Source organism: Nerophis lumbriciformis, linkage group LG21 (assembly GCF_033978685.3).
Source record: "Nerophis lumbriciformis linkage group LG21, RoL_Nlum_v2.1, whole genome shotgun sequence".
In the NCBI taxonomy this organism is placed as follows: domain Eukaryota; kingdom Metazoa; phylum Chordata; class Actinopteri; order Syngnathiformes; family Syngnathidae; genus Nerophis; species Nerophis lumbriciformis.
This window is the reverse complement of record NC_084568.2, coordinates 33,054,907-33,067,731: the sequence shown is the minus strand read 5'-3', so window position 1 is coordinate 33,067,731 and position 12,825 is coordinate 33,054,907. Positions and strand designations below refer to the sequence as shown.

General features: G+C 40.8%; 1 protein-coding gene across 11 annotated transcripts in view; it reads right to left on the bottom strand.

Annotated features, from left to right (window-relative positions):
* Positions 1 to 12,825, bottom strand: part of adgrb2 (adhesion G protein-coupled receptor B2) — a 771,897-nt gene that overhangs the window by 232,195 nt on the left and 526,877 nt on the right. For all 11 annotated transcript variants that reach the window (XM_061982439.1, XM_061982435.1, XM_061982437.2 and 8 more), the window contains one exon: positions 5,669 to 5,772. In XM_061982439.1, coding sequence (XP_061838423.1) covers positions 5,669 to 5,772 — 104 coding nt within the window. The remainder of the gene's footprint in view (positions 1 to 5,668; positions 5,773 to 12,825) is intronic.

The window sequence follows — 12,825 nt, the reverse complement described above, 5'->3', positions numbered from 1 at the left end:
TCCGCCGGGTGGCGGGGCTCTCCCTTAGAGATAGGGTGAGAAGCTCTGCCATCCGGGGGGAGCTCAAAGTAAAGCCGCTGCTCCTCCACATCGAGAGGAGCCAGATGAGGTGGTTCGGGCATCTAGTCAGGATGCCACCCGAGCGCCTCCCTAGGGAGGTGTTTAGGGCACGTCCGACCGGTAGGAGGCCGCGGGGAAGACCCAGGACACGTTGGGAAGACTATGTCTCCCGGCTGGCCTGGGAACGCCTCGGGGTCCCACAGGAAGAGCTGGACGAAGTTGCTGGGGAGAGGGAAGTCTGGGCTTCCCTGCTTAGGCTGCTGCCACCGCGACCCGACCTCGGATAAGCGGAAGAAGATGGATGGATGGATGGATGGATGGATGGATGTTACATTTTGAAGTACATTTGTGCAGGTGGGTGTGAATGTACCCATTACCAGAGCTCTACACATATACAATATGCACACTGAAGGCATGATGCCACTATAGGTTTCAACGTTATGTTATTCAAGTATGACATTTTTAAATGTAATTAATTTCATTGACAAGCAATTCTATTATGGTCATACTCTTGTTTGCTGGCGGCTACGATTTCAGTACTATTTGAAGATCTTTACTCCGTCTCAACTCTGTGGTAATATTATTTTCACAAAATACAACCAATAGTACGTTAATGTTAAATCTTACTTGTGAAAAGTAATCCACCGATTCCTATTCTCAACAGTCCGCTCATTAGAAATATTTGTTTTCTACCTGTCAACTGTCAGTTTAGACTGCTCGCCGGCTCCTCATCACCACTTCAAGATGGCGGCCCAATTTCTCGCGTCACAGCAGCCAATGCTGCGCTACTTATAACATGTCAACACTGGCTGACAATGTGTCCATTTTAAATCCCCCAGCTGACTACCTCGCTGCCAATTGCTTATCTCCATGTTCCGTGTGGACACTTGAAAATAATCACTCGCATTGACGCGAATAAACTGCATTTTCAGCATCATTTTTAAGCATTAGTAGGGCACTAAACATGTACTAACTAGAGCAAGCTAACTAGGCTAGCGGCTAAACTAGCTACAAACAACAGAAGAAATAAGTGCTTAGTAAAGTTTAAGAAGTGTGGATAGAAGCAGTTATTGACAGGAATATAATACGTAGATAATTAATATTTAGAGAGAAGACAAAAATAACAGCTGCTACCTGACGATGTGTTGGCATTGTCACAGCCAGAAGTGCGCCACACGTAAGGGCGGATCGATACATAAATTGGTGGTGTCGACACGACGGTGATATCAATATGGTCAATACAAGAGCGATTGATCGATATTTTTATGTTCTTAATAAAAAAAATGCAAATTTAGGACTTTGAGTGCACTAACCAAATTATTTAAATGAGCGATGGATAGTAGTGTTTGGCTTTAGTTTAGTTAGTGCTCAAACAGGAGAATAAAGAAGGCATTTAAATATTAAGCGGATATTTTTACAAACCTTTACAGTTAGTACATGTGATCAATATATCGGCCGATCTCACTCATGGATGATCGGTATCGCTGATCGGAACATCCCTCGAAATGATTATTAGCTCTGAAAGATTTAAGTATGCGGCGACCATTTTGATATATTTTGTTTTTAAAACCAGTACAATATCAATATTTTTTTTTTTAGGTTCCCTCTCAGTCATAAATTTAAAAAAAATAAGTCGTCATAAATTGTTTTTTTTCAACGATTAACTTTCGAGGTCAACTTCAAAACTATCTGTCAAAAAAAACATGAATTGGTGCTTGACAGATGCTAACTGTTAGCATGCTCAAGCTAACATTCTAGCATATGAACCTTTTTAGACAATTTTGCAGTCATTTAACCTGCTAACCGTTAGCATTCCAGCATACTAACTTTAGCATGCTAAATAATTTCAGCCAATTTTGCAGCCAAACACCTCAGTCATATGAATTGGTACTTGACATATGTTGAATGTTAGCATGTTCACGCTAACATTCTAGCATATTAACCTTTTTAGACAATTTTACAGTCATTTAACCTGCCAACCGTTAGCATCCCAGCATACTAACATTAGCACTAAATGTTTTCAGCCAATTTTGCAGCCAAACACCTCAGTCATATGAATTGGTGCTTGACACATGTTAACTGTTAGCATGCTCACGCTATCATTCTAGCATATTAACCTTTTTAGAAGACTTTACAGTCATTTAACCTGCTAACCGTTAGCATTCCAGCATACTAACATTAGCATGCTAAATGTTTTCAGCCAATTTTGCAGCCAAACACCTCAGTCATATGAATTGGTACTTGACAGATGCTAACTGTTAGCATGCTCAGGCTAACATTCTAGCATATTAACCTTTTTAGACAATTTTTCAGCCGAACACCTCCGAGTCATATAACCTGGTACTTGACACATGCTAACATTAACATGCTAACTTTTTTTAGTTAATTGTACATGCATGTCCATTATAGTCACATGACTTGATACTTGACACATGCTATCATTATCATTATAGCATATTAACATTAGCACGCTAAAGGTTTAAGCCACTTTCATAGCCGAACGCCTCAGAGTCATTTAACCTGGTATTTGACACATGCTAACAGTTAGCATCCGGGCATACTAACATTAGCATGCTAAATGTTCCAGCCAATTTTGCAGCCGAGCACCCCAGTCACATGACTTGGTACTTCCATCCCTCCATTTTCTACCGCTGTTGACACAAGTAAACTCTTTGCATGCTAACATTACGGTGCTAACTGTTTTCGCCAATTTTGCAGTCGAATGCCTCAAGCTCATTTAACTTGATACTAGACACATGCTAACTTTTTCAGCCAATTTTGCAGCCAAACACCTCAGTCATATGAATTGGTGCTTGACACATGTTAACTGTTAGCATGCTCACGCTATCATTCTAGCATATTAACCTTTTTAGAAGACTTTACAGTCATTTAACCTGCTAACCGTTAGCATTCCAGCATGCTAAATGTTTTACCCAATTTTTCAGCCATACACCTCAGAGTCATATAACTTTGTACTAGAGACATGCTAACTTATCTGGACAATTTTGCAGCCCAACACCCCAGTCACATGACTTGGTACTTCCATCCATTTTGTACCGCTCTTGACACATGTAAACTGTTAGCATGCTAACATTATCATGCTAACTGTTTTCGCCAAATTTGCAGTCGAATGCCTCAAGCTCATTTAACTTGATACTAGACACATGCTAACTTTTTCAGTCAATTTTGCAGCCAAACACCTCAGTCATATGATTTGGTGATTGACACATGTTAACTGTTAGCATGCTCACACTAACATTCTAGCATATTAAAGTTTTTAAGCAATTTTACAGCGGAACACGTTAGTCATTTAACTTGATGCTAACGTCAACATTCTAGATTACTAACATTAGCACACAAAACATTTTAGCTAATTTCACAACCAAAGAGCTCAGAGTCATTTAACCTGGTACTTGACACATGCTAACCGTTAGCATTCTAGCATACTAACATCAGCATGCTAAATGTTTTAGCCAATTTTGCAGCCATACACCTCAGAGTCACAAAACTTTGTACTAGACACATGCTAACTTATCGAGACAATTTTGAAGCCGAACACCCCAGTCACATGACTTGGTACTTCCATCCATTTTGTACCGCTCTTGACACATGTAAACTGTTGGCATGCTAACATTACCGCGCTAACTGTTTTCGCCAATTTTGAAGTCAAATGCGTCAAGCTCATTTAACTTGATACTAGACACATGCTAACTTTTTCAGCCAATTTTGCAGCCAAACACCTCAGTCATATGAATTGGTACTTGACACATGTTAACTGTTAGCATGCTCATGCTAACATTCTAGCATATTAAAGTTTTTAAACAATTTTACTGCGGAACACGTTAGTCATTTAACTTGATAACTTGATGCTAACATCAACATTCTAGATTACTAACATTAGCACACAAAACATTTTAGCTAATTTCACAACCAAACAGCTCAGAGTCACTTAACCTGGTACTTGACACATGCTAACAGTTAGCATTCTAGCATACTAACATTAGCATGCTAAATGTTTTAGCCAATTTTGCAGCCGTACACCTCGGAGTCATAAAACTTTGTACTAGACACATGCTAACTTATCTAGACAATTTTGCAGATGAACACCCTAGTCACATGACTTGGTACTTCCATCCATCCATTTTCTACCCATTTCGACACATGTAAACTGTTAGCATGCTAACATTAACATTCCAGCATACCAACCATTTTAGCAAACAGTACATCCAAACATCTTAGAGTTATTTAACTTGGTACTTGACACATGCTAACGTCAACATTCTGCTTTCTCTCTTTGTTTTTGTCTTGTCTACACTTTTTTGAAGCCTCTTTCTTTGCGCTGTCCTCCAAATCCAAACATCAGACATGGAAACGATCAGCTAGACTCTCGACTCAATTGAGAAAATATTTTCGATGAGGAAAAGATGTTCTGGGGAGCGATTCCTGGGACAAATGGAGAATCATGTGCCTCTCAGTCCTTTCCATCGAGGACGTGGAAGACATCTACATATTTGGAACCGTGATCGCGGGGTACCTGCTGATTGGGCTGGGCATTGCTCTGGTGTATCGTCAAATTCGTAAGATGATGGCAGCCACTCAAGGAGCCCAAAGGCTGTTCGTCGCAATGGAAGGATCGGGCCGGGCTGGAGGATCACAGTCTGGGGCGATTTCTGAACTGAATCGCAAGATGGATCACATCATGGAAAAGTTGGTTGAAAGGGAAAAATTGGATATGAGAGCCAGCATGGACGAATAGAACAGACAAGCCATTGTAATGTCTGCTTGCGGAAAAACAAAAATCCTAATCTACGATTTGACTCCCTCGAATGGCCTTGACGCTGCAACAACAGGAGCAGGCTGTTCTGAAAAAATCCCCGAGGACACCTCAATGATGGACGCTTTTGACCTCCCTAACTCCTCAACGACACCTGGAGTCGAACTTTTGCTTGCATGCAGAACGGCCCCAGGCCTATGGACACTACATCAACACACCCAAGACATTGGGCATATACACACACACACACACACACACACACACACACACACACACACACACACACACACACACACACACACACACACACCCACCCCACACCTTCACCACCGCTTGATTCCCCTTCGGGGTGATGGACGGCTGGCAGCGCTTTATAGCAGCAGTCGACCTCCAGGACCCCAATTCCCCCCCCCCCCCCCCTCTGTTGCAAGTTGTCGTTTTTAAATGTAACATTTTTATGTGTGCATTGCTTGGAGGTTTTTTCCCCACTCCAGACTAGGCCCCCTTAGGAGCCCAGTCTAGATTGTATTTTTTTACTCATCTTCTTCCCCAGCGTTTTACCTTTTTCCCATCTTTTACGGGGCCCCTTTGGCGACCCATCAGCGTTCCTGTTCTGTAACCCTGTACACTGTTTGTTTGTCTCATCTTGAACGGGTTTGTGCTAAAAACATAGTTTCATTGTACTTGTGCAATGACAATAAAGTCCTATCCTCAAGAAAACGCCAGAAACTCCTGAGCGGGGATCCGCCTCCGGCAGGTTCTATTTGGTGCACGACTCAACACAGCGTTAAGTTCCACTCGCATGGAGCCATTAAAAAAGACGGGCGCAAATACCTCCAGAAGGCGGCGTAGATAAGAAGCAGGATGAGGAGAGCGGTGCAGGAGACCCCGCAGCCCACCATGAGGGGCACCGAGGGCATGCTGGTGGGACCCATTTCCTGCAGAGAGAAGGATGATTGTTAGTAAAGCGGATCATCCGGCGAACTGCTTGTGTGCGGATATTTCCACACTGTTTCACTTCTCAATCACATTGTTTACTCCCTCGGGTCACTAAACCTCCCTTTCATCAAGATGTATCCCTGCACACACACATTGTGTCTTAATGCAAATAAAGGCACACACACACACACACACACATTCAAAGTGTGTGTTCAACACCAGCTGAGAGTCGTTCGGTGGGAAGTGAAGTGAATTATATTTATATAGCGCTTTTACATAGTGAAACCCAATATCTAAGTTACATTTAAACCAGTGTGGGTGGCACTGGGAGTAGGTGGGTAAAGTGTCTTGCCCAAGGACACAACGGCAGTGACTAGGATGGCGGAAGCGGGGCTCGAACCTGGAACCTTCAAGTTGCTGGCACGGCGACTCTACCAACCGAGCTACGCCGCCCCAAGCTTTTGTTCTTCTTCAGGTGTTCTTCCATCAAAGGAAGACAGTTCCTCAGGAGGAGGGTTGAAATAGGCCGGGATTTTAACGCCTACTTGAGGTGTGCAGGTCAAAATAATAATGTTGCAGATAGGGTTGTACGGTATTAGTAAAGTACTGCGATACTAATGAATCATATTCGGTACTATACCGCATACTTGCCAACCCTCCCGGATTTTCCGGGAGACTCCCGAAATTCAGCGCCTCTCCCGAAAACCTCCCGGGACAAATTTTCTCCCGAAATTCAGGCGGAGCTGGAGGCCACGCCCCCTCCAGCTCCATGCGGACCCGAGTGACGTGTTGACAGCCTGTTCACACGTCCGCTTTCCCACAATATAAACAGCTAATGATCGAGGGCGAGTTCTTGGTTTCTTATGTGGGTTTATTGTTAGGCAGTTTCATTAACGTCCTCCCAGCGCGGTAACAACACACAACAACAGCAGTCAAGTCTTCGTCTACCGTAAAGCAGTTTGTCTGCCGTAAACAGCAATGTTGTGACACTTTTAAACAGGACAATACTGCCATCTACTGTACATGCATATGTGACCCACCCATAATGTGTCACATTTTTGTGTTGATTTATTTATTTTATTTTGTGGTTTGAATTAGTTTTTGGAGCTGTCATTACACATTTATCAGTATTCACATTGGTCGGTAGGGGGCAGTAGGGCGTTTCTTCCCAATTGAATGCTATCACCTGCAGACCGGAAGTGTCTTGTCATTCTGATTAGCGCGACCAGTCTGTGAACAATTGAAACGTCCTGTGTGCTTTTTCCTCCTGTATAACAGGTTAGTTTTGGTGAATCAACTCAATGAATAATATCCATGTGATCTTTATAAGTTTAAGTACACATTCTGATGATGGAGCCTAACTCTAAAGTGTTTGTGAGTTGTAGTTTGTATTTGTGAATGAATCCAGTGCACAGCTGCAGTAATCAATACAAAAAGGCGACGTGAGTACGCAATGTTTATATAGGAACTTCTGATCCTAATTCAGACTCCCAAATTAGAGCTCCCGTTTTCTTATTGATTTTATAATGTATATTTGTATAATGTGTGTGTTCTGAAATAGTGACAGAATAGAACAAGGATGGACAATTCAACCCTTAACTCAACAATGAGTAGATGAGTGTTATGTGTGTGTATATGTGTAAATAAATGAACACTGAAATTCAAGTATTTATTTTATTTATTTATATATATATATATATATATATATATATATATATATATATATATATATATATAGCTAGAATTCACTGAAAGTCAAGTATTTCTTATATATATATATCTTAACCACGCCCCCAACCACGCCCCCCGCCCCACCCCCGACCACGCCCCCACCCCCCACCTCCCGAAATCGGAGGTCTCAAGGTTGGCAAGTATGCTATACCTCCTCTAAAAAGTACCGGTCCCCCGCTTTTTTTAACAGGCATGACAACGCGTCGTCGTCAGGTCGTGTGATTACTGGTTTTACAAGCAGAGGAGCATGTTCGGCAGCGCACGCACACAGAGTACTTACAAGCAGACACAGTGTGTAGACAGAAAAGGGAGAACGGACGCATTTTGGCTTAAAAAGTAAAGATAAAGGTGAAGTTATAACACTGAAACACCCTCAGGAAGAGGTGCTTTAAAGTGCTAAAGTCCATCCGCAGTCGGCAGTGTTTTAGGTACTTCTAAATCACTAATTCTGGCCTCCATGGCTACAAATAAAGTATCATTATCACTGCAGGACGAGGAATAGCTAAACATGCTTCACTACACCCCGTAGGAAGATACAATAGCTCACCGGCGTCATTACTGAATGTAAACAAACGCCATTGGTGGATCTACACTTAACATCCACTGTAATGATACAGGAGCGTATCTAATCGATACTACTTTGAGTACATCGATATTTTTTATCGTCACAAAATCACATTTTTCCTTTTTTTTAAATTCATATTATGTTTATAAACTCATGAAATACACCCCTAGACACACGAGGACTTAAATTATGACCAATGTATGATCCTGTAACTACTTGGTATCGGATCGATACCTAAATTTGTGGTATCATCCAAAACTAATGTAAAGTATCAAACAACAGAAGAATAAGTGATTATTACATTTTAACAGAAGTGTAGATAGAACATGTTAAAAGAGAAAATAAGCAGATATTAACAGTAAATGAACAAGTAGATTAATAATCAATTTTTACAGCTTGTCCATCATAATGTTGAAAAAATAATAGGTGTATAAATGACACAATATGTTACTGCATACGTCAGCCAACTAATTAAGAGCCTTTGTTTGTTTACTTACTACTAAAAGACATGTTGTCTGGTATGTTCACTATTTTATTTAAGGACAAACTTGCAATAATAAACATATGTTTAATGTTCTTTAAGATTTTTTGTTAAAATAAAGCAAATAATGCAATTTTTTGTGGTCCCCTTTATTTAGAAAAGTATCGAAAAGTACCGAAAAGTATTGAAATACATTTTGGTACCGGTACCAAAATATTGGTATTGGGACAACACTAGTTGCAGACATATGTATATATCTAATTTGATAACTTGAATAATGGTTGGAGTTCAGTAAAAAGAGGAAGGGAAAATATGACTCTGTTTACCGTATTTTCTGGACTGTAGAGCGCACCAGAATATAAGCCACGGCCACTAGGTTTTAGAAAAACAAAAATGTTTCCATATATTAGCCGCACCGGACTATAAGTCGCAGATATATACGTTGTGAAATGAATTGTTTACACAGAAAGATTCTGTAAATGTTTGTTTGCATAGTTTGTTTCCAAACAGTGTCTGTAACACGGCAGTAAAATGGCTGACCAAACAAAACAGAAGTCATCGTCATGGACCCACTAGCTGTGGAAGCTAGCTCTTCAATCAGCTAAACAGACTCAATAACTCCACGGTGACATTTTGGTGAATTTACTGAGGGATTTGTGAAACTGTAACAATACAAAAAGATAGTCATTGTAAGGTAATAATACTAACACAGACACTTGGAGACAAGTTAGCATATTAGCTAATGCTAACGACTTTAACATGATTACATTATGATAGCATGTACAAATATGCATGAAAACACCCCAACAGACATCACATATGGGACGGTTTAGTAGGTAAGAGCAGTTTTAGTTGTATTGTAAAACTTACAAAAGTTGCTGGGAGTGATGAATAGAATAGAATAGAAAGTACTTTATTGATCCCTGGGGGAAATTCAGCACCACAGTTCGCTCACAATAGACAATAATAATAATAAATAATATATATAATATATAATATATTAATAATATAAATATATTCTACAAACCCCGTTTCCATATGAGTTGGGAAATTGTGTTAGATGTAAATATAAACGGAATACAATGATTTGCGAATAATTTTCAACCCATATTCAGTTGAATATGCTACAAAGACAACATATTTGATGTCCAAACTGATAAACATTTTTTTTTGCAAATAATCATTAACTTTAAATTTTGATGCCAGCAACATGTGACAAAGAAGTTGGGAAAGGTGGCAATAAATACTGATAAAGTTGAGGAATGCTCATCAAACACTTATTTGGAACATCCCACAGGTGAACAGGCAAATTGGGAACAGGTGGGTGCCATGATTGGGTATAAAAGTAGATTCCATGAAATGCTCAGTCATTCACAAACAAGGATGGGGCGAGGGTCACCACTTTGTCAACAAATGCGTGAGCAAATAGTTGAACAGTTTAAGAAAAACCTTTCGCAACCAGCTATTGCAAGGAATTTAGGGATTTCACCATCTACGGTCCATAATATCATCAAAGGGTTCAGAGAATCTGGAGAAATCACTGCACGTAAGCAGCTAAGCCCGTGACTTTCGATCCCTCAGGCTGTACTGCATCAACAAGCGACATCAGTGTGTAAAGGATATCACCACATGGGCTCAGGAAAACTTCAGAAACCCACTGTCAGTAACTACAGTTGGTCGCTACATCTGTAAGTGCAAGTTAAAACTCTCCTATGCAAGACGAAAACCGTTTATCAACAACACCCAGAAACGCCGTCGGCTTCTCTGGGCCTGAGCTCAACTAAGATGGACTGATACAAAGTGGAAAAGTGCTCTGTGTTCTGACGAGTTCACATTTCAAAATGTTTTTGGAAACTGGACGTCGTGTCCTCCGGACCAAAGAGGAAAAGAACCATACGGATTGTTATAGGCGCAAAGTTGAAAAGCCAGCATCTGTGATGGTATGGGGGTGTATTAGTGCCCAAGACATGGGTTATTTACACATCTGTGAAGGCGCCATTAATGCTGAAAGGTACATACAGGTTTTGGAGCAACATATGTTGCCATCCAAGCAACGTTAGCATGAACGCCCCTGCTTATTTCAGCAAGACAATGCCAAGCCACGTGTTACATCAACGTGGCTTCATAGTAAAAGAGTGTGGGTACTAGACTGGCCTGCCTGTAGTCCAGACCTGTCTCCCATTGAAAATGTGTGGCACATTATGAAGCCTAAAATAGCACAACGGAGACCCCCGGACTGTTGAACAACTTAAGCTGTACATCAAGCAAGAATGGGAAAGAATTCCACCTGAGAAGCTTAAAAAATGTGTCTCCTCAGTTCCCAATCGTCTATTGAGTGTTGTTAAAAGAAAAGGCCATGTAACACAGTGGTGAACATGCCCTTTCCCAACTACTTTGGCACGTGTTGCAGCCATGAAATTCTAAGTTAATGATTATTTGAAAAAAAAAAAAAAAAGTTATCAAATAACATCAAATATGTTGTCTTTGTAGTGCATTCAATTGAATATGGGTTGAAAAGGATTTGCAAATCATTGTATTCCGTTTATATTTACATCTAACACAATTTCCTAACTCATATGGAAATGGGGTTTGTACATTTAAGTGCAGTCAAGGAACATATGCATTATACAGTCTGATGGCTGTCGGTATGAAGGACCTCCATTATCGTTCCGTGTTGCATTTTGGGAGTCTGAGCCTTCCACTGAACGTGCTCATTCTCTCCAAAAGGTCTGAGTGTAGTGGGTGGGAGGTGTTGTCCATAATGGCTCGGAGTTTTGCTAGACTTCTCCTCTCTGACACCATATATATATATATATATATATATATATATATATATATATATATATATATATATATATATATATACAGAACAGACAAGCCATTGTAATGTCTGCTCGCGGAAAAACAAAAATCCTAATCTACAATGAACTCCCTCGAATGGCCTTGACGCTGCAACAACAGGAGCAGGCTGTTCTGAAAACATCCCCGAGGACTCCTCAATGATGGATGCTTTTGACCTCCCTCCCTCCTCAACGACACCTGGAGACAAACTTTTGCTTGCATGCGGAACGGCCCCAGGTCTATGGACACTACATCATCACACCCAAGACAATGGGCATATATACACCCCCACCCCCACCCCACACCTTCACCACCGTTTCATTCCCCTTCGGGGTGATGGACAGCTGGCAGAGCTTTATAGCAGCAGTCGACCTCCAGGGCCCCAACTCCCCGCACCCTCTGTTGCGAGTTGTCGTGATTAATGAAAACACCCCAACAGACATCACATATGGGACGGTTTAGTAGATAAGAATAGTTTTAGTTGTATTGTAAAACTTACAAAAGTTGCTGGGAGTGATGAATAGAATAGAATAGAAAGTACTTTATTGATCCCTGGGGGAAATTCAGCACCACAATTCGCTCACAATAGACAATAATAATAATAAATAATATATATAATATATGAATAATATAAATATATTCTACATTCAAGGAACATATGCATTATACAGTCTGATGGCTGTCGGTATGAAGGACCTCCTGTGTCGTTCCGTGTTGCATTTTGGGAGTCTGAGCCTTCCACTGAACGTGCTCATTCTCTCCAAAAGGTCCGAGTGTAGTGGGTGGGAGGTTTTGTCCATAATGTACGACTCACAAACTTTGCAAGCGATTTTAGAAAAAAAACAAGCCCAAAGTCTTTCTGTACAGCATTTTGAAGTGGCTTGTGTAGGAATTGGCTGGGAATGAACTTGCCTTGCCAAAAAAAAAGCAAGACCAAATAAGCAACAGCATGTTAAAAAACAAGCCCGACAAAACCCAACTCACAAACTTCACAAGCATTAAAAAAAAGAAAGAAAAAACAAGCCCAAAGTTGCTTCTAATATGCAAAGTTGGCAACAGTGCTGCTGAACTCTGGTGATGACTCAACTCTCAGCGGCAGTGGATGGAAACAACTTTGGTCTTGTGGAGAGAGCGACCAGTCAGGACTTTGAAGCCAAACTACACATTTTTCATTGTCAATTCCTTTTTTAACTCAAAATCAGCTGCAACGCTGCTGCTTTTCCACCAATACAGGTCACACAAAAAACTGATTATTTTCAGGTTAACTTTGACAGCCCCAGTATGAAGAGATGAAATATGGAGCGAGTGCGAGGCTGGCTGATACTATTAGTCTCCAATGAGCCTTCACCAGACAAGGACTTATGTCATTTATTCAGTTTACATGCACAAATTGTCCCTTAGATTTTTATTGTGTCGATTTGTCCGGCAGCACTT